This window comes from Coloeus monedula, assembly GCF_965178545.1.
Source record: "Coloeus monedula genome assembly, chromosome: 5".
Taxonomy (NCBI): domain Eukaryota; kingdom Metazoa; phylum Chordata; class Aves; order Passeriformes; family Corvidae; genus Coloeus; species Coloeus monedula.
The window spans coordinates 56,961,627-56,989,266 of NC_138785.1; the positions used below are offsets into that span (position 1 = coordinate 56,961,627).

The following is a 27,640-nucleotide window of genomic DNA, read 5'->3' on the forward strand; positions in this document are numbered from 1 at the left end:
AAAATTGGAGAAAATGTCTAAGTTTGCTTTATAGTTTGCAGGTGGAATGTGTGAACTTTGTAACTATCCAACTAAAGTTCCACACTAAAGCTAGCTGCTCTACTGGACTTTTTTTTTTTTTTTTTTTTAACATGGAGATAACCACAGGCTTTTATTAAAATTTATAATCTTCCATTCAAAGAGAGTTCCTGCTGAGTTTAGATATGGCCTATGTTTCTTTCCATATAAGCCATTAATTAAGCACCTGGAACAGAAATGTTGTCAGTGGCAAGGCCAAGGCATCACCTGCTCAGAGGGAGGTGAAGTTGTCAAACGGGGCTCTCTAACCATTTTAGAGAACAGAAGGACATTGTGCCTAGATGCCAAACCACAAACAAATCTTAACAATGGGTAAATTGTGGTAAGGAATGAGGCATGCATATTTTATCATGTTGTCTTGTACTGTTTGTGGTGTTATTTAAAACAAAGAGTACCTGTGGGTTAAAATGCTTAAATACTCCACGTAGTTACGCTTGGACTCGGCCTGGAAAATGTAAGTCCTGGGGACACTCGCCGTGTTAGGAGTACAACAAAGATCGCACATGATGTGCCTCATGATAGACCTGGTCTATGGAGACGTGTGCCCATGGGAGCCGCGGAGGGTATGGCTGGAGCAGAGGTGTCAAGGAAAGGTGAACAGCGCTCTGTGGGTGCCGTGCTTGGGTTTCAGTGCTGATGGAGGAGCGTCTGTGCCAAGGGGGAAATGAAGCTAGACCAAGTCCTGGGTCATTAGGTTATTTACACCTCCGTGAATAGGGTAACAGCGGAGATCAATGCCCAAAGTGGGCAGTATTCCACTACCGTGTTCAGAGAAAATGGTTGCTTTGTCCTCCCGCTGCGTCTTACATTACACACACAACACAAGCGTGTACATAATTTTGTTACACATATATACAATACCAAAGTCTCCCTGATACTGCTCCCCAGAGCCTGGGATGGCAGCAGTGCCAAGCTGTTATGCAGGAGGCGCACGTACGGAGAGGAGGACCCTTCTCTGGGACACGCACCCCAGACACTCCCGCACAGCCCTCGGCAGGCGCCGCTCGGGCCCCAGCGCTCTGCCCTGCGGCCCGGCCCTCCTGCCCCGGCACCGCGGCCCAGCCCTGCCGGCAGCTCGCCCGTGCGGCCGGTCCCGAAGGCGCTCGGGGAGCAGGGCGGGCCGGCAGCGGTGGCCGCAGTCCCCGCCTCTCCCGCGGGCTGCTCGGCGAAGGCCGGGCCGGGAGGAGCCGCTCACCCGCGCTGCGGCCCGCCGGAGCCATGAGCTCCCACCGCAGCGAGACCGACTGGCAGGGGTTGCTGAGCGAGGTGAGGCGGCGGGGTGGCCGCGGGCCGGGGCGCCGGGCACCGAGGCAGAGCGGCGGGCGGGCCCGGCTGCTCCCCGCGCCCCGAGGAAATGCCGGGGAGAGGGGCACAGCCGCCGGCAGGAACCCGGCCCGCGGCCGAGCGGGCGGCAGCAGCGGGCGGGGGGCGCCGAGCTGTGCCGGTCACGGCTGAGCTTTGCAGTCACGTCTGCCGATGGCCCTCCCCTGCTCGGGCTGCCGCCCCAGCGCCGCGCGGCTGCGGAGCACCGGCGACAACGGCCTGCGAAGCTCTCCGTGGGTTATCCGCCCTGGGGCTGCAGAGAGCGGGTTGTAGGCGCTGCTGCGGCTGGTTTGAAACCGCCGAGGATTCCCTAACCCGCGAGTATGGCCGAGGCCTCGGGCCCGGGGGAGCGGAGCAGCGCAGCGCAGCTGCGGCACCGGCCTGGGTGACCGGGCTGCCCCTGTGCCGGATGCCTTGTGTACTTACTTCCCTTGAATCACACATGAAAGGGCTTTGAGACCCATGGTGACATTTATACTATGGGAGAAAAGTATGTAATAGTACCATGCACATGAGCCTCAACAGGTGGGGGTTTTCCAATTACATGAATAGAAACTTAATTGTCCACTGCATCCCCATTAAAAGATCCAGTGTTTACAGGTACACGTTTTCACATAGGGTAAGTTACCAAACTCACACCAACTTGAGGTCAGTATAACTTAAAGGAGTGTTATTGAAGTAAAATCTGTTTATTAGCCAAACTCATGAAGTAAGCTGGCATGCTGATTTTTACATTGCATTACTATAAAAAATGGTATTTTTATGCTTACAGCTAGCAGATAAAACTTATTTGCAAACAGCATGGGCCTGGATAAACCTGGCTGAGTCTACTGTCCTCCACTATGATGCACACAGGTGAATTCCCCTGTTTTCAGGAGGGCTTTGCCTCCATTATGTTAACTGAGTGTAAGGCCTAAGGCCCTGACCTGTCAAATAGATATTTGAGTTTAGGATGTTGAACCTGTCACTGCTCCTGTTGATTTCAGTGGGAGTTTGTATAGCCCCAGATCTTTGCTAGTACAGTACATCCAGAATTGGGGCTTATCTATGCACGCAGTGTTTGCAATGACACAAAATGATCCAGGAGAAAGTGAACAGTGCACTTTCAGTAGTATCCTGTTTATGCAGTGTTAAATCTGACATCTCATTTCTCAATTGGAGTTTTATTTGGGGTGGGGATGGTTTCAGATGGAAGGGAAGGGTTAGAGATGAGAGACAAGTCATGAGGTGTGTTCAGAGGAAATGTTGCTATACTGTGCTTTAAAAAGTAATTTAGAATTACTATGTAACTTTTTTACTTTTTATATAGTTTAACCTAAAATCTTGGTCCTGAAATTGAACACTGACTTCAGTTTAGGGGCTTCTTGATTGTATTGAAGTTTTGTGACTGTGCTAAGCTACATTTTTGTAGATACTTAAATATACATATAATTTCTTTTTTTCAGGAAAAATTAGAGGCATAGTGACTTATATTTCCCCTTTCCTTCCTTTCTCTCTGTTTCTACAGCAGGCTTACAGCCTGTTTTTCTGGGTGAAGTCTGTAGTATGTGCTGTCAAGATACAGGTTTTCCTCTTTTGCCTTCTTCTTCCTTTGGCTGTTGTAATTCACTCCATGTGATTTACTCATTAACTCCAACATCCTAATTGGTATGTGAGAAAGTGGCTCAGACTTCTGAAGTAACTTGTAATAAGATTTTTGAATTTATCATATCCCTCAGTGGTACAGATTTTCTCAAGGCCTTCTAGCTTCGGTGTCTGCTAGGTAATTTTTTTCCCCTGTCCATTTCATAAACATCTTGAAATGCTTTCAAAATACAAGGTAACAAAAGCAAGAAAAGACATGGTAGCTCTAAACAAACACTGTCCCATTGCTGATGGTAGACAGTTAAAACATAAGATGGGGTTAAAAATCTTGGTGTAAAAGACCAGAAGCTGGTGGGTTCAGATCTGTGGTGACATACTTTCTCATTTGCATAAGCCCAATCCTCCAAGTTTGAAAGGTAGGAGTAATTGAAATACTTGTCAAAGCAACTGTAGTTTTTAAAACTGTGGTACTACAGGTGTTAAGTGAAGTAGTAGGATGCGCATTTGGTCCTTATGCACAAACACTTGTACACACAGTGTATTTTTGTAGGTTGTCTTTTCATTTTTCTGTAGAGAAGAAGAAATTCTTTTGTCAGTTTCAGTCTTTTTCTATATTCTTCTTTTCCTTTTGACATTTGTTCCATTTTGGTGCCGTTTGCTCTGTACCCTTTCACATATCTTTCTCTGCTTTTATTATGCTCACCACTAACTTCTTGCTTGTTCTTTTGCCTCCCTGTTTATGTATATTTCCACTTATTTTACAGCCACACACATTTCAGGCCTAGTGTGCACCTGGTACTCTGAACAATCTTTGCACCACCTGTACCTTGAGCATTCTTTAAACTAAATGAATAGGATGACGTAGGTAGGAATACTGGGACACAGCCAACTTAGCAAATACTGAAGGAGTGTAAAAGAGTCATTATTTCCATTGATAATCTCACAAACTGGATGCAGAAGAACTCACTTCAGGAGCAAGAATCCACACAAATTTTACCTGTTCTCTAGCTAAGTTCATGTATTGGTGATGGATGCATATATATATATATAAGATTAATTACTCTCTTGGGTTACCATGTAATTTTTCTGCCTGGACTCTTGGTTTTTATCTAATGATTATGTCACTCAATGACCCATGTTTAGAGTATTTAAAAGTCAGTGTAAACTTGTAAGGTGAAGACCTGATCAATAACTGCTTATTTGACACAAGAGACTGAGCTGTAGCAAGAACTTTCTTGCTGGTGGCCCAAGTCCTCCATAAAACAGTGATCTTCATAAATCTTAAAATACTGTCCCAAGAGTACATTCCATTCCTCTTCTGCATCCCTGGAGTTGTTCAAGGCCAGTTTGGATGGGAGTCTGAGCAACTTGGTCTAGTTGAAGGTGTCCCTGCCCATGGCAGCAGGGTTAGAACTAGATGATCTTCAAGGTCCCTCAGATTTGCCAACTTGTAGAATTAAATCCAATGTCAAAATGCTTCTCTTTCGCTTGCACCTCCCACACGTTAGAGTATTTAGTGTATGCTATTTGCAGCAACTCACATGTGGCACTGCCTCCTAAAGTTAGTTTGAAGAAATGTAGTTTCTGTTTAATTGTCATTCACAAGAGGCTATTTCTTGGTTATGGACTGTGTATGGTCTTCAGCGGCAAAGAAGGAGGTGATATGCTTGTCTCTTGAGCTCCCTTGCCGAGTAATCTAGTTGAAATAGCTAGATTTCAACATGATTTCAAGACATGAGTTCTGAAGAGTGAGATACCTAGCGTGCTTGTAATTGGCAGAGCGTGCCTTTCCCATTGGTTGCACAATTTTTTATGTGGACAAGAGAGAAGAGAAAGGAAAACTGGTGAGATTTTCATGTTCATAATATCTCTATTACATTCTGTCATGTTTTCTTTTCAGACAAAGCGTGAAATGTAATTCACCAAAACTCTATGAGGGGCCAACAGGCTTTGGAGCCACTAGTTTCACAGCTTTTCTTAATGTGGACAAATGCAGTGGCTGTAGGGAAGAACAAAATGGAGCAGATACTCTGAGGTCCCTGGTTGGTTGGGTTGGCATTGTAACAACTTTGACATTTGGAAAATGAAATGAGAATGCTAAAAGAGCTGGCACTGTGATTTACTGTGCTCCAAAATTCTCAGGAGCTGTGGGAGAGTGCTATGAAGGCCTGCATGCTGGACTTCTGGGCAACAAAACAAGTGTTGCTTTTCATGTTTCCTTGTTTCAGGTTGGACTAAGAGACCCACAGGGATGTTGTGAAACAGAGAGAAATTAATAATGTAATTGGAGGCACAGCATACAAAACTTTTAAGGGCTGGGCCACATTGCACAGAAGTGTTAACTACTAAATTGTGGTATTCCTAAATGGCCAATGAAGAGGATGTGGTGTAGTATGGTCATCAAGACAAGACATGATGTTCTGAGGAGCTGCTTTTATCACTTCTGTCATCACTGAATGATACCAGCCTGCTTTGTGTTTCAGCAGCCAAGAAGCAGCCAGTGAAGCAAGAACTGGGCAGCAGGAAAAGCAGGGTTGATATGGTGGAATAAAACCAAGGTCATTGATTTTATCAAAACCAAGGTGCATTGTTTCCGGTTTTATCAGAGAAAAATCACATCAGGAAGGGAGATGGCAAGCAAATGGCCAGTAATTGTGTATTTCTCTGGATCTGAGTGCTTGACTCTTTCAGATAAGTTAACAGTTTAATCTGAAGTCGAGGGGAGCAACGTTATAGAAACACAGTCAACAAATATTCCAAACAGTGAGATTGCAATGCATTTTGGGACCCTTCAGTTTCGACAACAAAATTGTCTCCAAGAGTACAGTTGGGAGAAATTTGATAAAGGCAGTTCGGTAGCGGTTGGATCTCTTATTAAAAGATGGTGAGTAGAGTCCATGGTTTTTCAGAGAGCATGGTAGATGATAGGTGTCAAGGCCCAATGTAATGTAGTAGCCCTTCAGCATTTGAGGACACAAGGCCCTGGAGTGTCAAGAGGAGACAGAATATGATCCACAGTGTTTCCAAAGCATAGATTGGAGATAGTATCTCTGCTTCTACTCTCAGGAAATTAGATGTTTTCCTTGACATTAATTGCCATTAAATACCAAAATACAGGCCAGTAATTTGTACAAATTAAAAAAAAAAAAAATCTGATAGGAATTCAGTGTGTTTGTTGGTTTAAAAAAAGAAAGTCTGAGACCTTGACCATGTCCCAGCTTCATCAGATTATTAGACCATGTCTACAGCGTCATTAATGAGATCTACCCAGATTTGTCACTAAAAATAGCAATGGACAAATAGTAAGTGTTTGATGTAGAGGGTCACCTTGGAGCAGTTACACTCTACTGTAATGTCAGTCTCTTTTTACTCAATTTCACTAAAGTAGTCATCTGGCTGTAAAGCAGTTCAGGCAGAAATATAGGATGTCATATTCCTTTAATTACTACGATCTTCCTTGTAGCAATTATAATTTGCTTTATTGCAGATAACAGCACATTGGTAGATAAAAGTCACTAGATGGATATGAAAAGTTGTACGTTGTAGCTTTTAGATTGAATGTATAGCAGCTGGTTCTCGTTTAACTTTGTTTTTTAAATTAATAGATTATTTTGTACCAATAATTAAAAACAAAAGACAACAAGAATATTTCATAGTAACTATAGTGCATAATAGAATTCACTTGTTTGTCTCACTGATAGAGAGTACCTGAGATGTAGGCTTTCCTTGAGTTGCAGGGGAAGAAATCTCTATATGAGTGAATGCCAGAAGCATCTATTGAATACTTTTTTTCAGACTGTTTGAGAAAATTTGCCTTATTGCTTTCATTGTTCCAAAAAGACTTGTCACACTCCTATGTTCTTTTTGACAGCATACCAATTTTATTGCACTTATTTGTCCATGTAAGGGAAATCACTGATGGGACTCAGTTATTTCCCTGTGTAGAACCCATTTCTGGTGTACAGTTGTTGGGTCAGTTTATGGCTATTATTGCTACATTGGCTTTTAACATTCAGAAACATATATATTGAATAACCTCTTTGAGGTCTGTCTTCGTGAAATTTGGTTTTCCTTCAGTAATGGTAATGGGAACTGCAAACAGAGCTCTGTTGAATAATCAGATTCCACAGAAATGCTCTGGCTTCATTGTTTCTTGTACCATAAGCCCATGGAAACAAATTATGATGTTATTACTGGGTTTATTCCATTTATTTGGGAAAGTCAGTGTGTGTAAAAAATTACTCCAAAAAGTCTTTTATGTGGTCATTTTTATAGTAAAATCCAAACAGTGCACTGGGGAGAGATGCCAACATCATCAGAATATAGTTCATCTAGTTCAAACAGATTTTAAACAAGGAGGCCATCATTATTCCTTTTCATTTAGACCCTGAACATTACCGTCCCCACAATCTGTTTATGGTTCGTTACCCTCAGGCTAATAGGTAGCTGAGAATTCCCCAGCCCCTGCCAGTGCTGCTGTAAAAGGTGAAGCCTGCTCGTGTGCTGAGTGTGTCCTTTGTAGAGGGCTGTGACTCACAGCAGACGCAAGGTTTGTTTGGTGCTAGGTCTGTATTTCCTCCTGGGTAAGTACTGGGTTTTACAGTCTAATCCACATGCTCCGGTTCACTTCTGCCTCTCATACACTGTTCCATCCAGCAGCACTCGAGGCAAGGCTTGCAGGCACCTGCAGGTGCTGTGGGTGTATAAGGCAAGATGTTTGGCTTTTTTCCATTCCCACTGTGTGCATGGTATAGGCTGCGCTGCTCCACACGGGTGTTGGCTGGATGGGCCAGCTTCATGCTTCCTGGGATTCTTCCTGTTAAAGAAACAGGACAGGCTACTTGGTTCAGGGCTTTAGGCTGTTGAGGTTTTTTTTAAGTGATTGTGAGGTTTGCTTTTACTCATTTTTGTTTGCAATTACTCTATCAGATTGTTAATATTTAAAAACAATTTAGCGAAGGCATATTTTAGAATTACTTAGGGGATGAAACAGGGAAAAAAAGAAGAGAGATTGACAAACATTTCACTGTAAGGGAAGGAATTACTTTATCAAGTTTGAAGAAGTTTACCATGTCATTATAATCACTTGCTGACAATATTAAAGTTTAGCTTCTCATACCTTTCAGTCCTTTATCAAGGGATTTGACATTTGTGTAAGGTATCAGTAAGGACATAAGTACATAGGTACACTTGCCTTTGTTGATGCCAAGGCATCATAATCCAGAAAATTTATGGCAGGATTTCAACTTTAGTATTGCCAGAAATAAAATTAATCCAAGGTGGAAGTGTCCTTTTTGAGAGTTCAAATCCTTCTTGGAACTGCTTTTCTCATTCCCTTCCCACTTTTTTGCAACTAAGCATTTACCATTTTTGGAGAAGGTTGGCTGTACTAATATACCGAACTCATTTTTCCCTTTCTCATTGACTTGAAATTGAGGTTAACAAAGTTAATTCCAAGCAAGTAGTACATACAAAGAATGATTTTTGTCCCGAAGAACAGCACTGACTTGAACAGTATGGAAGTGCTGATGTTCTTGCTTTGTGCAAGAGCCCATAATGACAAAGTATTCTTGTCAGAGGATATAATGAAACTATAAATTGTTTTCATGACTGCTGTGGTATTTGGTCTCTTGTAGAGCATATTCAGAAAGTATTTAGAGCCATGTCTTATGCCAGTAACATCAGAAATAGAAATATATACTTTAGCATGAGCAGTGTCAAGTGATGGGTAATAAGAATCTGCTGATTGAATATCATGTTAAGTGAAAAAAGTTACCTGAAAGTTCTGATAGGTAACATTGAGGATGACATACACGTTACTCTTCCTGTCAATGGGGAAAGGCAATGAAGCAGATCAGACCAATGCAGAACAGCTAAGATTTGCAAGTTCTGCTTTGCTTAGTGCATGAGCCCTTCACATGAGAGGTGGTGGCTGCAGGGGAAGGCTCATCTCTGCCTTCCCTCTCCTTTTAGGTGTTCACAGCATTCCTGCATTATTTCCCATTCTTTTGCCTCAAACGAGCATGTGCTATTACCGCAGTCCTAGGCCCTATCACCGTGTCCTGCAGCCGTAGGGAGGAGGAGAGAAGATCCAGCAGGCAGGAATTGTGCAGCAAGATTGATTTATTTAATTATTTTATAAACTCTTTTATAGACTTTTTTCTTCATAGTCTAATTGGACAAAGGATCAGCCACCCCTTGGGGTGATTGGCTAAAATCCTAAAACATCCATTGTCAAAATATTTTTCTACTGTACTATAAACAAGACTCTTCAAGGCTGCAGGTGTTTGGTTGTTTACATAACTCTGCTGCCTCTTCTGTGAGAGAGAAAAGTCTCTCATGGGTTTAGAAAATAGCAAGAAAATCCTTGCTAGCAGCATTTTTGTATCTACAATGTGCCTGTAGTATCACAGAGTAATTTAAGTTTCTTTTACTTCTGCTGTAAGGGCATCGCACTAATTGTTTCAGAGTCAAGGTAAATTTTGGTTATCATTCATGCTATGCCTTCTGCTGTAGCATGGTCCCATTTCAGTGTCCAGTTGGGAGGCTGAGCCCAGAGGACATTGCTGGTAGAAGGATGGCAGTGGGAAGCGAAGCAGGAATGATTGGTTGCTACCTGGAAGCTGGATATTTTGAACACATGTAGAAAAGGGAGTTTGCAAATGCTTCTTCCTTCTAGCAGCCTTCCCAGGGGTGCTGGGCAAATTGCAAGGTTCCTCATGCTATTGTATATGCGGAAAAGAATGAGAAACTCAAATTGCTAATTTTTCTAAGTCACAGTGGTCAGGTGAACATGTGGCCATATGGATGGATTTCAAGCTTTCTATATGAGATGTCTTCCCTGTGATTGTTATTAATAAGCTAAGATGACTTGTGGCAGACTTTGATCTTGTGCAGTCTTCCTTCAACTTTTCAGAGAAGAACTTGAGACTCTTGTATCCAGTACTGGCTTGGGTAGAAATGGCTTGTTACATGTATGGGTTTTTTCTTTTCTGCAGTATCTGGTGTGCAAAAGGAAGCTCGAAAGTAAAAAGGAGGCATTGCTAATCCTTTCCAAAGAGCTGGACACTTGTCAACAAGAAAGAGACCAGTACAAACTTATGGCCAACCAGCTGCGGGAACGACACCAGTCTCTGAAAAAGAAGTATCGGGAGCTGATTGTAGGTTGTTCTTTATGAAGACTGTTTAACTGGGGGACAAAGGTGAACCTCAAAAAAAAATTAGAAGGAAGTCCATAATGGCTGCTGTAAAAATGTCTAGGTACTTGTTTGCAGGAGTCTGCAGTTGTACAGCCCTGATCATATTATTACTCATTTGTTCTGCATTGATGAGGCAGTGCCTGTTATATAGGACACAGAAAGACAGTGCATGCTCTGAGGAAATTAGTTTCAGTGATAATTCCATTTAAAATCTGACTGTGGTATTATTTTTCCTCAGCAACTTAATGTACCAGTATGAAAATTAATGCAACACAAATTTGTAATGACCTGCTGTTCTAGAAATGTAAACAAATCCTCAACTTCAAAATTTTTTTTAGGTTGAAGTTAGTATTACTGATATTAATCATTACTATTTAAAAAAATAATTTTATATCAGTTAAAATACATGTTCTACAATTAGATTCACAGAAGTTAATACAGTTTTTGGTTTCAGAAATAAGCTGCCAATAAAGTATATCTGTTTATTTGTAGGATGGGGATCCATCGCTTCCACCTGAAAAGAGGAAACAGGTAGGATTTATTTTTCATTCTATGTTATTTATCTGCTACAAGAGTACTTTGCAAAAGAATAAAAATATTAATTAAGAAATCTGATAAAAAAGCAAGCATTTCGGAATATTAAAGAGCTCAGTCTTTAAACTGTGACTTCTGCTTTGGTCTACACATTTCAGTCTGAAATACCTGAACTATCATTATTTAGAATATATGGCTGTTGCTTTCCTGTTCACCTGAGACTGAAATTGGTCAGTGTACAGAGACTTGAGATTGTTCTCCTTGTTGTTTATTCTTCTGTATTGAGTCTTAAAATGGATTTGTGACAGGACTTCTCATACTTAGAAGTAAACTGGGAATGCATTGTCTGCATTCCATAATTGTTAATTTATTGTTGTGAGTGCTGTTTTCCATTAAGTATTCTCCCAGGCCACTTGGACTCTATGAGTTATAAATGGTAAAACAATGATAATTGCATTTTATGGTTCCCCTGAAAAACTTTTTGCCTGCTTGCATGCATTTTTGTTCCTAGATATCTACATAGTGTGTCCCTGTTGTGGAATGTTGGTTGTCACATCCTAAAATTACCTTAATTTTTAGAAAAAATGGTACTCAAAACACAATATGTGGAGCAGGGAGATGAGGACAACCTAAAAGAACAAAAATCGTTGCTGTAATTGCTAGTTTTGGAAGTCTTTTAACTATGTTTAAAACATGGTTATTAACATTCTCTTAATGGATCAGAAGTTTTACTCATCACCCTTTCCCTGAGAGTTAGCATGTAGTTCTTGCTATTTGCTTAAAATTTTATGGCTTAGGGTTTTGGTTGCTTTAAACTAAACTTCCAGGGGCAATATAATTACTCCTTCAGGCACTTAAACAAATAGCTGCCAAGAAGTCAGTGTCTCAGTGTAGAATCATTTAACTTCCTTGTTATTTAGCATAATTTATCTGCAATTCTGTTATTTCAACAGAATTCTAATAGAAGTTTATGACCAGATACAAGTTTGTGCATTCTGAGTGTTGCTGAGGAATATCCAGTTGAAAAAAAAAAACAAGGCAGTATATGGATCATTACAGAGATAAGTAGGAAGGGAGATTTCCCATCCCATAGCTATTCTAATTCATCTTTCATCTTTCAAAACAAATAAAACTGACACTTGTTTCTAAAATACTAGCCAAATTCAGTCTAAATTCAGAAGCTGTGATGATATTAAGTTTGGCAATTTGTATTACCAGGGCAAGTGCCTGGAAAACCTTTAATAATCTACCTAGGAGTCTTTTTTTTTTTTTCCTGAGGAAGCTATGTATTCATGCTAGATAGCAGTGAAAGAAAGAAAATCTTGTCTTCAAATGGGGTCGTTGATGGGTTCCCCCCAAGAACAATATATACCTTACGTTGTACAGTAATAGACTGTTAGTGTACTTTCTTGAGTTTTCATTTTCCTGAGAAATGTGTCTGTAACATACAAGGTGGATAACCTACAGCAGTTAGTGCAACCTTTCTGAAGAAGAGTATAGTTTTGCTTTGAAAAATGCATCAGAGAATAATAAAAGAAAGTTATGAATATTTTTCCATTATTACCTTACATACATTTTTTAGCATTTTCTCATCTAAGAAAAAGTGAAGTTCTCTTTCCCTTTTGTGCTTCTTCTATTCGCTTTTTTCCTGGAACCCCAGATGCCTGCTGGGAGAAGTTTGTGACCTCAGTCACTTTATAAAAAGAGACCCCAATCCTCCAATGAATTCTGCATGACACAAAAGTGCATACTGTTTTCATGGTCAGAAATGAGATGAAAACATGATATGCTCAACAATTTGCTATCTGTTGCATTGGTTTGCCACAACTGATTAATTATTGCTTATTATTGAAATTTCAATGTAGAACCTTAAATGTAATAGGTTGGTTGGAATTGCTGTCTTCTTCTTGTCTTCATTTTCCCCCTTTATTATCAATTATGTTTTGTGACTGCTTAAAATGTCTTGCTTTCCACCATGCCTTCTCATGCTATTTTGTAGCACAGAATTTTCATGGTTTTTATGGAAATGTCATGTAACCAGGCATTTTCTGTCAGCAGTCAGCTAACTCAAAATCCGTTTTTGTAAAACTGGTACTTAAAGGTATCTTAACATGCAGTGGTAGTGTTTTCCCTCTCAAAGCTGTGTTTGCATCTTGGATTTTTTCCAAACGAAACTATAATTCTGTGATACTATGATGATTCTATCCAAAGATTGTTCTGTGTGTATCGCCTTCTGCCAATCAGCAGAAGCAGGAAATAAGAAACTGTGCTACTGAAATCTCTTTTTCTACTGTAGGTGTTTCACCACTACTGTTGTTATCATAGCTTGTGAGCTGTCAGTGCTTTCCTGGCCCATCATGCCTAACGCTCTCAAATGGTGTGATTGAAGGTAGTTTTATAATGTCTTATGCTGTCAGGTGTAGAGTAATTTTTGGATAAGTAATGGAGTAGTGAAATGTTTCAGGACAATAGGAATTAGGAAGAGTGTGTTTTATGTTAAAATTCATTCAGACATGGTTGTAGTGGTTTAATCCCAGCCAGCAGCCAAGGCCCATGCAGCCACTCACTCAACTGCCTCACCAGGGCAATCAGAGAGTGAATTGGAAGGATAAAAGCTAGGGAACTTTTGGGTTGAGATAAAGTCAGTTTTATAGGAAAAGCGAAAGTGACTCACACAAGCAAAACAAAGCAAGAGATTCAATGCTTCCCATGGGCAGGCAGGTGTTCAGCCACCCCTGGGAGAGCAGGGCCCCAGCACGCATAACGGTGACTTGGGAAGACAAATACCATCACTCCAAATGCCCCACCCTTCCTCCTTCTTCCCCCACTTTACACACTGACCATGGTGTTGCATGGTCTGGAATATCCCTTTGGTCAGTTTGGGTCGCCTGTCCTGACTTTGTCTCCTCCCAGCTTCCCATGTTCCTTGCCAGCACGGCAGTACAAAAAGCAGAAAAGGCCTTGGCTCTGTGTGAGCCCTGCTCAGCAATAACAAAAACATCGCTATATTATATTATTAACTCTACCTTAGCTGAAACCAGCACAATGGTAAACAACAGACACTCCCCATTTTGAAAGACATGTTAAAATATTTCTCTGACTACATAGCCTCTGTTGAGCATCCTATATAAATAGAAATTCTACCGTTCTACAGTTCTGCAATGATATATATTTATATGCATTAACTGTGATACAGGACATTTTAATGGAAGCTTACTAGGTATCTGTTGTCCAGTGTTGCTGCACTGGGAAACTTAAAGAAAAAAACATAGATGGGATTTCTAACTTGATATATGTTGCCTGTTATTTTCATCTACACTGTTTAAATTTTCAGTATACCTTCAGTTTGGGAGAAGCTTTGCTATTAGAATAACAAATCAGTGAATCCTTCGACCTTCTATATGAAATGGAAGTTCTTTTAATTCAAATGAGATCCTTTGAATAAACAAAGATGAAGTAAAATGCATGGTTAGGAAAATGACTGTATTGAGCCACAGTCCTAAATATGCTTTGCTTAATTTGATCTCAGTGAGACCACTCAGTTGGAGATAATGGGTTTGCACTGGGGCTGTATGTCAAGAATAAAGCTGCAATGCATATGTCACTGGTGAGGCCTTAGATTTGTGTCTTAAATGTATAAGGAATCAAATTAAATGGAACTGAACATCACAAGACCACAGAATAGTTGAGGTAGGAACACAGCTCTTGAGGTCAACTAGTCCAGTCTTCTTGCTCAAACATGACCACCTAGAGCAGGTTGCCCAGGACAATTTTCAGCATGGTGTTGATTGTCTGCAAGTCTGCAGCCTCTCTGGGCAGCCTGTTCCAGTGTTTGAGTGCTCTCACACAAAAAAGGATGAGGGGGCAAGACCCTTCCTCACCTTCTTGCTGTCCTTTCTAAGGAGCCAGTATCCCTTCATCATAGCGCTCCAGTTGTGTGAGCTATCCCACTGATTCTCCATGATCCCAAAGAGATTGTAACCCTGTAACTGCGCACAGTCTTCAAACTCCTCCTGTTTATTCCCCCTGCTGCATGCGTTAGAGACCTCGGAGTGGATTCCGAGTGTGCTGGTTCTGTGATACAGGCTTGAGAGCTTTCCTTCAAGACTGTTCTATTGGAACCTCCTTCTCTACCTGCCTATGGTCAAAGGAATTACTCTTTAGCTCAGTTGCTTTGTGAATTGCTATGTCCTGTCTCTTCCCATCATCCCAGCCTCTTGGCTTGCCTACCCTATCCTAAGCTTCCTCATTCCCTCCCACATAATTTCAAGAGTAAAGCTCTCCTTTTGAAGTTCTCCAGTCTACTGGCAAAGATACTTTTGCCTCATGTAGTCAAGTGGATCTTGTGTCTTCCAAGCAGCTGTTGAGCCTTAGAGAGGATCCCATGATCATAGAACCATCTTTGAGGCGTCCAATACTGAGTCCCATAATGTAATGATGGCATAGTCCTAGTACAGAAACAGCTTGATGGTTAATCCTTCCTACCAGCCAAAAAGTCCCCCCAGAGAACCTGAAGGTCACGGCCCTTGATGCTGTTACAGTTATCCATACGTATCCCAAGGTGATTCATTCAAACCAAGATTCTGACTGCTTCGAGGGTCATTGGTATCGCAGCAGCATGATACCCACTCACTGAGATGTTGGACAGACAGCTTGTCTCCTGCTAATGAATATGTCCATGAGCATGACTTTTTGGAGCAGGCAAAACATCAGAAGGACCAGAGGTTCCAGACAGAATTATGCTGTGACATACCACAAATGGACCCATTTTGATCCTTTCCACTTCCAGCTTCCAGCTCAATGTACTCAGCTATCACAATTCACTTCTGAAACAAATTTCAGGGATTACCTTATGACTGTTCTTGACATCATCATAAATAATAACTAATGTGGTTATTATTTGTTAGTGAGTGAATTCAGGAAGTTTTGCTAGCCTTGTGCTAAGGTGCAAAAGCTGCATTCAGAGTCCTGTGAAATAAAATCTGCAGATAAAATACACTACAGGGTAAGCAATAATTTTGTATTATCTCACAGTGGTGCTGTGAAGATTAATGTGATTTCTTCCTCTCTTCAAAGGGTTTGAGGATGAAAAACATTATGCATGTGCCAAACATAGACCGGTGCACTTTGCTTTGGTTTGTAGGTGCATGTGTTTGACTTCCATAGCCTGAGGTAGCAGTTGGGAAACAGTGACGTTGTTTGCCCTTGCAACACATAGAAAGCAATACTCCCATGGATTTCAAAGTGTGCCTGCTCCAAGAACAGAGCCAGTAGACAGATTTTTGTTTCTGAACACTGAAATCTTCTATTCCATTGCTCAGAGCAGGTGGTAGTATGTAAAACCTAGAACTTTTTAGCCACACTAGGAGTCATACTTTGTGAAGTGACACAGTTGTTTCTTCAACAAATAGGTTTTGCTCTAACAAAGAATCATAGAGTCATTTAGATTGCAAGAGATCTGTAAGACCATCGAGTCCAACCATTAACCTAATGCTGCCAAGTCCACCACTGAAGTCTAGGAAAGAAGAAACGCTCATCATAATAGATGTGATAGTCCCTCAGGCCTGCTGTGTACAACAACTTCTTCTCCGGTTGCTGTGTCTTACCTTATGGAATAGAGAGACACTTGTGCACACCTCTGCACCTGAGTACTCTCGATAAATAGTCCTTCAATTAATTACAATACTCAAAATGTTTAAGGAATTTTGATTTTTTTGTGCATTATCTCAAAGTTTAAGATGTCTTTAGGAGCTCAGAATATTTAGGAGAGGATTTTCTTCTCCTGTTTTATGTCAAGTGACTGCTTGGCAAAGCTTTGATTTTTGCTGTTGTTTTTCTGCATGAAAATACAACCCATATTAAGTGTATTTTGTTTTGCATACCCAGGATCTCTAATTTTGAAAGTCTTCTCTGTTTTTTCAACTTAAAGAGAAAAATACAATAATTTTGGAATTTTATTGCAAAGCAGCTAGTATTAAGGGAGATCATCAGTTCTTCTATCTTGGGAATGAGCAGTGGTAGTTGGTAAGTAAAACAGGTTTTTCTGTATTAATTCAGCCATTGCAATCATGTGAATGCGTTGAAGGAGAAACTGCACTTAAATTTGTGATCAGTCACACCCATCAAGTGTGCTTAGTGTTTCATCAAACTTTTTTCTGTCAGCCCTATAATTCAGTGTTCTTCTCTGTTTGAAGGTGTGGCTGGAACAAACATAAAAGACTGTAAATTGCAATATAGGAATGTTTGTATTTAAAAATACTTTTAAACTGTAAAAGTATGTTGGAAGTCTCCCTCTCTTCCCCCTTCCCAAATTACTTTTTCAGGTAGTACCCTAAGGGCAAAAAGTTCTTTTTTTTTTTTAAGTGTCGGATAAGATTTATGTGCAAGAGAATTGAGAGCTATATTAAAGGCTGTTACTATCCATCATTTTTAAAGTGCTGTGAAGAAAAATAACACAGTGTGTATGTGTAGCTACATTTGCAAAATTGTTAGAGGAGCCAAACTCAAGAGTAGTGCATGATGCCAGGGATGACTATTTGGAGTTACATTACTTTTTTTTTACTCATCAGGCCATTGGTCACTAGTGAGCAAAGATCTGTTGCTGCCTGCCAGGTATTTACTGGCTTATATTAATAAGTATTTATAGATATTTTTGTCAGTATTTTTTGACACTCATCTGTAGCTAAAAGTGAAGTTCTTTTCCACCTTCTGTCCCAAAAAATGTTCTTGCAAATTTTAACAAGGCCTAAGTGGAAAAGGAGGAGGACTGTGATCCCATCCCATTGAATCTTTCACTCTCTGGTCTCTTCTGATCGATCATGCTTTTTTTCCTTTATGTAATAATGGTAGGCACTTCCCACTCAGCACTCTCAGGTCTGTCTTTTTCTCCTTTCGTCTTAGCTTCTGATGGGATTGTTGGCTGTGGTTGCACTTGCATTTGGTCAGAGGAAAAAGGAGTATGGGGACAGTGTCATATGTCTGGCTTCAGTGGGGTTTAGACTGTGCTCAGATGATGCTCCACTGAGAAGGTGGTTGGGCACTTGAACAGGCTTTTCCAGGGAAGTGGCCGCAGCACCCAGCCTGCCAGAGTTCAGGCAATATCTGGACAACACTCTTAGTCCTATGGCTTTGTTTTGGGGTAGTCCTGTGAGGTGGACGGAGTTGGACTTGATGATCTTTATGAGTCCCTTCCAGCTATTCTGTGAGTCTATGATACATGCAGGCTTCCCATAACAGATGCATATAAAACAAATAGCTTGTCATGCTGCAGAGGCTCCAGAGAACCCGCCAGAAACGGAATGTGGATAGAGCTCTGGAAGCTTCTCTGATAATGGCCAGTTACAGAGATGGGGCTGAAGCAATACTTGTAATTTAGTGTTAGAAACAGTTGCATTGAGAGAGGGTAGGAGAAACAGTTTCCACTACTGTAGGTTGTTGTGGAGGGAAGACAAGATGAGGCAGCAGAAAGGTATAGACCTCTACGTCTCTCCCTTCTTTATTCATGGCTCAGAAACCTGTCTTCATTAGTACTTTAAAGTTAGTTCTGTATAATGTGAGTGAAAGAAGTAAAGTCTTTCACAGTTTCAGAAGTCTTCTTAAGGCTTCACCTAAAATCAAAAGAAACTGTCGAAGAAGTGGAATCTAGAGAAGCTGAATTTGGCTAATTTACACACATTGTTCTCTGTTGCACAGGTAAATGATATGAGCTTTATTGTCTGTTGAAGTAACTTGTCTTGGATTTCTGAGTGAATTCTGTGTTTGTTCTATGAATATTGAAAAGAAGTTGCCAAATGTAAAAATGAATTGCCTTTGCCCTTGCATAGATTTCTCCCCTTTCCTCGAAAAATACACGCTTGCAGGTACACGAAGGCAGTGCTCCATTGTTAGTTTTATCATCTTTCAACCATATGGTATGTTTTCTTCTATATGCCAAAGAAATGGTAGCAAGTCCAGGTGTCATTCAACGTGTCCTCTTGGCTGGCTCTCCTTAAGCCTAGTAGAGCACTTTTGAAACTCAAATATTTCTCCTTCTGTCCACATTTAACCATGAGCTTTAATAAGGTCTTGCCAAGACCTTTGAAACTCGTAACAGTCTAAATTATACATTGTGTGGCTAAGCCAGGGAAATGAGTAATTGCTGGAGATTACTTCTGTGACATAGCTTGGTTGTTTTAGTTTAACAGAAGTATAATACAAGGCTTGCAGTAAGGAGCGAATCTATACTTAGCTCATTGTAATGCTCTTGGCATGGTCAAACAAGGCTGGTTTATTTTCGTGTCTAAAATTCTTTGTTTCAAGTTTCTTCCAATATCTCTGTCATGAGTATAAAGGTTTTTGTCACTTTAAGTCATTTATATGACTGACAAATAAAATTCAGCATAGAATTGCAATCCCAGAGAAATGGTTTTAAAGGAAATAAATCTGAGCAGGAAGATTTAGTATAGGCATGGTAATAATGCCTTTCCTGCCACTACTGGGAGCCAGGTTTTAACTACAGACTGCTGAAATCCTGGTGTTATGGTTGTAAACACTGATTAGTGAAATTGAGTTCTTTCCAGGTGTTGAAATTACATGTGCTATTGCAGTGTTAGGAGTTGTTCCAATTCATCATAAAAAGGAACTTTATAAATAGAGGTGCTTCAGAGAGATTTGTGCAAATCATGTTCCTTTTAACTAACGCAGGCTTTATTGAAAGTCAACTTTCTGTAAAACAAAATTTAAAATTGCATCTAAACAGTAGCCACAGATATTTCAGTTTAAATACAATTTCCTGCAAACATGGATTCTTTGTTTTCCTTCTTTTAAACAGCCATTTAGAAGTACTTCTCAAAACCATTGATTGAATGTGTTCTGAAGCTCCTTGGTTCATTCATTATGTGAATGACTATTACACTATTTGTTTAAGATGTAGGGAAAAAAAAAATCAGTCCACCAAAGCATAGATGAGGAGTCTTTTGCATTACTTGAATGGTTGTTGTCTTGAAAATAAAATTAGAAGCAGCTTAATTTTAGTCCTGTAATTGGCTACTTACAGGGTTCTTTTGCTATTACACTCTTCCCCCAAATTATTTATTTGCAGTCTTCAGGTTTGTCAGTAGTTTAAAAAATGCTTTAATCTCTTCCAAAACTGTGTGAAATATACCTTGCTTTCTTCTGAAATTTTGGTCTCAAAGCATCAGAAATACAGAAGGCGTAGCAGTGACTTAGGCTTTGTGTTCATCAAGTAGGATGTTGTCAGTTTCTCGAGTTATTTTTCCTGTTTAAAAGTTCAAAGTTATTGCTAATTAAGAGCAATTGGAATTTGGAGTTACCTTCTTCAATAGTAATGTACAAAAGTTCTAGTTGATGGTTGCTTAATAGTCTAATGCTGCAAATGGTTGTATGCATGCATAGCTATGTTCATGTTACTATTCACATTTATATATTTCTCTTAATAGTTCTCTTAAATGCAAAGCAGGACATGTAGAAATGGCAGTTGTTAGTGAACAAGGAGCAAGATTGCAGTAATGGCTATCAGATACCGTGTTGGTTTGATAGTGTATGAGTTGTAAAGATAAAATTAATGAAAACATCCTATGAGACTCAAGTGGTAGTAGAATCACTGGGTAAAAGAGATTGAAAAAGAGAGATGTCAGAATAGAGAAATGGGGGAGTTGAAAAAGAAGCACAGCAAGTAGAGAAACTAAACCTAAAATACCAAGAGAGAACTAGGAACAGTGACTTGATGAATTACAGTCAGTTGATGCATTGGCCTCAAATCCAGGGAGTATGTGTAAGCGTGGCTCAGAGATACTGACTCATGAGGCTTTACTAAGTCATGTTTAGAAGATCCAAAAATTCTTTTTTCATTTCTTTTCATACTCTTGAGATTTATGACAATGGATGACACACCGAGCTGTCCACAGGCAATGTCTTGAAAGGCTGCACCTTAGTCACTGTGATTCTAACTCTCTTAGGAAAGCTGACACTGGTAGGCTTTTCCTGTGTTGAGTCAATGTTTGTGTATTCATGGGACATTTTTAAGGTAAAAATGGAATAAATTTGCCTGTAGTATTTGCTCATTTTCAGATAGCATATATAGAAAAAGAGGAGATTGCATTTATTTTTTGGTTAGTGTTCAAGCGGATGGAATTTAATTGTAAGATTATAGACCAGACTACTTGCCCTGCTAATTTAGCAGGTTAATGTGAATGACTACTTTTGATGTGGATTATTGAGTGGGGAATGGAGTGGTTTGGTTTTAAACTCAAGCTTTCACCTCAATTTTTCCAGAATCTAGGTGATACCTAACAACACAAATCAGGTCATGTTTGAAGTTTTGTGCTAGTAGATATCCATGGTAGAGCTCCATATGGGGACATGGACTTTGGCTGACGACCTCTTTACTGGCTGGAAATCTGCTCTAAACACTATTAAGGACTTTAATTGTATCATAATTATTTCTCAGCTGTGCCTTTTGGCTAGTTATATGCAAGTTTAAAACTATTATTTTGGCAGCTTTCTATAAATATTGTCAAAGTATTCTGAACTTAATTCTTCCCACCAGCCACGATACTGGAACTAGTGTAGATGTTTTCACTTTGTCTTGTTTGGGGTTTGTGTGCTTTTCTAGGAGTCTGTATGCACACGTGCTGTATGTATTTTCTACTGTGAAAGATAAAGGAACTCAGGTGACTTTTCTTGTTATCTCTCTAATGAAGCATGAAGTCTGGGTACCACCAACAATAAAAGTAAAGATCGTTGGCAGATAAGGAGTAATTCAAGGGTTTCTTTTCAATCACTACTTACATTTCTCTCCACAGACACTGACTTCTGGCTGATATTTACTCCTTTTCTAGGCAAATCTTGCTCAACTGCTGAGTGAGGCTCAAGATCGAAATAAACATCTTGGAGAAGAGATTGGAGAGCTCCAACAGAGACTGGGAGAAGTACAAGGGGACAATAAGGTATTACAGACTGCCAGTAAATTGCATGGAATGTGTAAACTGGGCTAGAGTTTTGCATTACTTCTTAAGAAAACAACTAAAATAATGGCTTAAAGAACTTCTAGAATACTTTAATTGCAATAAATGCATAGAACAGTAGAACTACAGAAGCTGTAAAGGATACCAGTAAGTGCAGCTTATTATATATTTTTGTATGCTGCTTTTGCTCTGATGTCCTTAACTATCTATTTTGTATTTAGCCTTGCTTTAATGCTCTCAGACTTTCTATGTTCCTTTCTTTTTTAAAAAAAACCCATATTTTATTAGTGGTATTTCCTCTTACAAATAAATAAGTACAGATAAGCATGTCTTCTTCATGTGATAATTTTTAGGGTTTTGCACTGAAAAGCAAAACTTTAGTAGATGTTGGAGGAGCATAATTTTTCCTTAAAAAATATGGAGTAGTTGATCAGAAATGTGTATAGTGAGCTTTGTATTAAACCCTCATCCCATTACCCTTACATAACCAATTTATTTCATTGCTAAATTTAGCAAGTTATATGGAACATTGCTCAAAATCTGCCATTTGGTATTAATCAAACTCCTGTTGTCTCCATTAATTGAAATATTTAAACTCAAGCCAAATGTGTGTAACATTCACAGCTGGAGCTTTATGCAAAAGTACATTCAGAGATCAAACTAGTGAGAGGTTGAATTGGAGAGTCGAGGTGGTTAACAAAGTAAAAAATTGAAACAAATAATGATAACTTCCCTCCCTCAACTGCAGTTTTAAAATGATGGGATTTTAAAATGTGAATAAAAATGACATGGCTTTTAATTATTCGGATGGGGTTTGTTTCTTTCAAGTTAAGTTTATTTTATTTATTTTCTTTTAAACATAAGTATATTGTGATAATGCAGGTTTTTTCACTGTTCGTCACAAAGACCTCCCTTGAAGGTGTTCAGAGAGCTGGGAAAGGGTCAAGTGAAACCTGAATTTGTAGTATTCATAGCATTCAGCATAACTTGCTCAAGTCTTCAAAGACCAGGTTTCCCACTGTTCATTTTCATTTGCATTTCTGTTTGAGCTATATTACAGTGTAGAAGTCAGTGCCTTGCAGTTCTCCAGTACCAATATTATGCCATACAGCCTTTTCCAAGCCAGTCCTGAACAGATAGCAAGGATTTGTAAGTACAAACAGAAAACAAGGGTAGTAAAACCACAACACATTTAAATATCAAGGTCATGTACCTATTCTAGTTGCTTATGATAATATATGATCTTGGTAACACAGAGCCTACTTCTTTGTGCTTGAATTGGCACTGTTCAGGTTCACCTTTGTGGGTTAACTTGGTATTAACTGGTCATCTTCGTGACACCTCAGCATGAATTTAAATATGTGCTCCTCAAAATGAACGGAAAAGTACAAAAGGAGTTATTCTGCCCAGTGTGCCTCTCTCCGAAAGGTGCAAAATAGTGCATCACTAAGTAAAAAGTGGGAGGAAAGAGCTGCATCAGACATGGTTTAATTTAGACTAGGATTTTCATTTTTGGAACACATTCTTCACTTTCCTAGTAAATGAGAAATAGAGCTTATTTTAGAGTCAGGTTGCTGGTTTTCAAAGTGCCTAAAAAAGCATTGCCATCTCTCTGAGGGATTTAGCACTCTCTTCCTGTGTCAGATTTCTCTCCCTACAAGCTTCAGTGATAAAAGTCTAGGCTTGTTCACAAAGCCATTCTCTTCTGCTCATCAGTTCTCCTGTACTGGCAGCTGGGCTACCTCAGGCACTGGAGTCCAGACAATGCATGATATATACAAAACAAAAAACTGAAATAATTTGCTTGTTCTTACATTTTTTCCCTGCATTCTTCTCACTGCTTTTTCCAAAGTGAGGGAGGGCATCCTGCCCAGCTGGTCTACATCAGCCTTACTTCTGGCAAGAGATGAACAAACAGCTGCTTTTGCAGCAAGTGAAGCTGCTTACGGATGAACAATTCTGCCTGTGTCTGAGCAGGGGTGACTCATGCAGGCTTTGTCACTGAGTGGCAAGAGCTTTGCAGGACTAAAAAAGAAAAAAAAAATCTCTTTAAATATCACACATTAGCTCTATTGATAAAGAAGTGTTTTGATGGCTTGACTTGTTTTTCACCATTTTAATGTTTGCTACAAGTAGGATAAAGTCACTTGGATTAGCAAGAAGACCTTGAACTGGAGATGTTTTACTTGTTGAAATCATGTTAAACATATCATCAGTTAGGCAATAACAAATTACTTGCATTTGGTTTAACTGGAATAATTTTTTCCTCTCATTTCAAGTAGAATTTTGTTGGCACAAATAATAAAACTTCTTCATACAGTCTCTGGAAGGATTTGTTGCTGCAGTTTGAAAAATACAGCAGTAGTTAGACTGGAGCATTCCAGCAACAGATATCTAAGGCTATTTATTTTTATGATTGATCACAGTCTCACAAGTTCTGATACATGAAAACTCTTCTATGTTTATGGTAGTTACTTGTAAATCTTTTTCCTTCCTAATGTTTTGGCAGCAATGCTTGGAAACAATTACTAAAACATAGAAGGATATAGTTAAGAAATCTAATTCTCTCATGTAAAAGGGTAAAAATGGAAAGCTTGAGACAAACTGGAGACTTCTGCAAGACAAGATGACTCAGTTGCCTTCACCTGAACCCCTACCCACGCAAAGAATTGCTTTTGTAAGCTGCCAAGAGAAGTGCTGAGCGAGAGGAAGGTGCATGGGGAACAATGGCTGCAGTGTTACTGTCGGTTCCTTATTGCCAGGCAGACAATCATTCATGCAGCAACAGGGAGAAGTGTTAAATGTGGCATGTGTGTTTTGGCAGAGCTGGGACTTCAGGTAGCATATTTGCATAGTTCTGGTCCACATTTTAAGATTTTGTAGATAATATGTGAAGGCAGTTGCTGTGACTGTGGCTGAATATGATGTTTTCTGCCTTCCATGAAGAATTGGTTGTGCTTGTTTCCCTTTTCCTTCTGTGTGTTTTATTGATAATCAGGAGTGTCCAGCTTTGGTGCAGGCATTGTCTATGAACTCCCAGCCTGCACAGCAGCTATCCCAGTGATGCTGTTTTTAGGCATTGTGGGGCTGATACACTGTTGCTACTTTGTAAATAATTATCTTAGCTGAAAGTGATACAGGAAAAAGCTGTGATATTAAAATAAAAAGACAGTGCTTGCAGCACTGGATTGTTTTGGTTAACAATTTATGGGTTCTTGACAAACAGGAGTTTTCTCTGGTGAGGTGCCATTAGTTTAAATCCATTCAGCTGTGAATGCTGTCCACAGAATTCTGAGGAGTAGTGTTAACCTATTCTCTAGATGCAAAATGAATTTGAGTGGTCTTTTCCTTAGTGATTTCTGAATGACAGAAACAAAAATACAGCATCTAGAGGGCAAGTGTATAAAGTTTATAACAAAGCACTAATATGTAAGATAAACCGTTAAACCTCTGGCATAACAATGTCTCTTTGGGTCACAGCATTTTCGGGGAAGAATTTTATAGCAGGTGGTGCTGCCTCATGAGACATTCACAATGCAGAATTAAACGACTTGGCCTGTTCTGCCCTGTCAACTCTCTGATTGGCCAACTGTCTGGAAGAAGCACTCTGTTGTTTTATGGATTGGTATTTTACTGTATTTTGTGTATGTTAATAATGCTGCTTTTACTGGATGAATTTGGATTTCTGAAGCATTCTTTTCATAAGACTCTTCAGGGTTTTGGGGTTTTTTTTCCCTCAAAATTAGTAGTAAATAAAGAGTTCTCCTTTTATTGACAGACTGTTTGACCTTGCAAGTTATAATTGCTTGCAGTTATATCTTATGCCTCACCCCCTCCTGGGCTGGAGGAGAGTTGGTCATAGTGCACAGGTGACAGCTTTGGTCCCGTTCCCAGCCTTGTGCCAAGCGTTATGCAGAAGTTTTGCTCTGCTGCAGGCATTGGAAGCATTAATAAAGTGTGATGCCTCTTTCCATTTCCAGTTTTTTTTGAACAAGATTGAAACGTCAAAATGTTATTACATTTGTTTTGTTTGGTCTTTGTCACTAGAGAGAGATTCTAGAAATTAAATTAATCTGAGTTAAATGACATGACCATCTTTTGTTCATCAGCACTTTAGCATTTTAAAAAAATCCAATAGCTATGAAGCCATTCTAGGATTTGCTAGTTGCCTTTTTGACTTACTTGTTTTGATAAAGAAATTAATAGGAGTTATATCTCTTAGTTTCCACTCAGCCGTACTAACTGTGCAGTGGTTTGCACTTTCCCTGTGGGGATAGGGAAATGTAGTTTGCCAAAACCAGTTGCTTTTGCAGCCACAGCTTCCCCTGAACAAGTGAACTTCTTATCAGCACACATTGTACTAGCTTCAGTGACTTGCACTGAACTGGAGCTGAAATAAGTGGGGAGGATGATTTTGGTAGTCTGTCTTGCATCAGCAGGATTTTAACTGGCACATTGTAGCTATGGTGACAGGCATCCCATAAATACCAAAGATAGATTTTAATGTACAGTCTTCTACTTCAGAAGATTGATTTTTTTTTTTTTCCTAACTCTGCAGTATAATAATGTACATTAATTCCTTGGTGCAGTCAAAGATACAGGAAAGTCAGGCTGGTTATTGTGGTGGGTTTCCCTGGTCTCTGGAGCTCCTAAAGATGAGGCCCAGTTGTACTGAGTATAAACAACTGTAAATGCTGAATGCATTATAGATTGGTACTTAATACTCCATGGTCCTTGAAAGGTTGTTGCTTTTTGCTTTGGATATTGAATGTAAATGTGTATTAATTCAAGTCAGACTGTTTTCAGCAATCACAAGCTCAGGAGTTCTTTAGCTGCCTGAGCATTTTGGCTGAGTATTTCTGTTGTTGGCCCATTTCTTTGGTTTTGACATGAATTAGCTTTTGTGAGTAGACTGAAAAAATAATGCATAAGCAAATGTATTAGCAGCTGTTAATACAAATTCTGCACTGATGTAGCATGGGGGGGTTTTAAGTAGTGTCAGTAAAATTAAGCTGGACAAGCCACTTCATTCCTTTTTATTAACTAGGAAGAGTTCTCTGCTGCAGAGAATTTTAATATTTACATATTGACAAAAAGGTTTTCTGATAATTCTCTAGTTTTAGTCTGAGTGAAATTAGTTCCTGTCACTCCTAAAAAACATTGACCATGTCTGTCGTCTTGATCTTTCATCATTTGTATGCTCTGGTGACTGTTGCTGCAGGGTCTGATTCAATTGCTGTGGATGCTTTGACTGTTCAACTGGTTTTTTTCACTTAGAACAGGATTGAACCCTCAGCTCAGAAGACTCCCTCTGGTTTAAATAATACCAGCTGTCTGGCCTGGAAGAGCTGAAATCTATGACAGCTTTACTCTTTCTAATACAGATGTACTCTGCTGCTACAGCCTGTGTTCTCTTGCTTATTGAATTCTGTTTTTGTCATGGCAGCTCCTTCGAATGACCATAGCAAAGCAAAGACTGGGAGATGATGAAGTTGGGGCTCGCCACTTTGCAGCACATGAACGGGAGGACCTTGTTCAACAGTTGGAGAAGGCTCGAGAACAGGTAATAATTAAATGGGCATATAGTGTCATGTTTTACAGAGCTATTGTAGTAGTAAGTAAGTAACTTCTGTTCTGTTTGAAGGGCTGGTAGCTGATTGACATTGGAAGTAGTGATTAGAATGAATTCCTAATCTCAGGAATTTCTCCTCTAGATTATTGATTCTCCTTTTCTTTTTAATGTCCAGCAACAACTTGTGACAATTGAATATTATCAGTGAATGTCAATGAAAGGTACTCTTTAGTGAAGGCTGTTACAAGTATTCAACATGGTGTACAGTGGCTGATGTACCTCCTAAAGATACCCTCTGAATCAAATTTTCTGTAGAAGCATTGTTAGTGTCCTCTTCCTCCTGCCTCCAAGCTATTTCTTCTCCTCTTCTGAAAAATTCTCACATC

General features: G+C 39.7%; 1 protein-coding gene across 2 annotated transcripts in view; it reads left to right on the top strand.

Annotated features, from left to right (window-relative positions):
• The first annotated feature begins 1,238 nt into the window (after positions 1-1,238).
• Positions 1,239-27,640, top strand: part of CCDC149 (coiled-coil domain containing 149) — a 52,160-nt gene continuing 25,758 nt past the window's right edge. For both annotated transcript variants that reach the window (XM_082281414.1, XM_082281415.1), the window contains exons 1-5: positions 1,239-1,344; positions 9,984-10,145; positions 10,677-10,715; positions 21,557-21,664; positions 27,129-27,245. In XM_082281414.1, the coding sequence (XP_082137540.1) occupies positions 1,297-1,344; positions 9,984-10,145; positions 10,677-10,715; positions 21,557-21,664; positions 27,129-27,245 (474 nt within the window). In that variant the 5' untranslated portion in view covers positions 1,239-1,296. The remainder of the gene's footprint in view (positions 1,345-9,983; positions 10,146-10,676; positions 10,716-21,556; positions 21,665-27,128; positions 27,246-27,640) is intronic.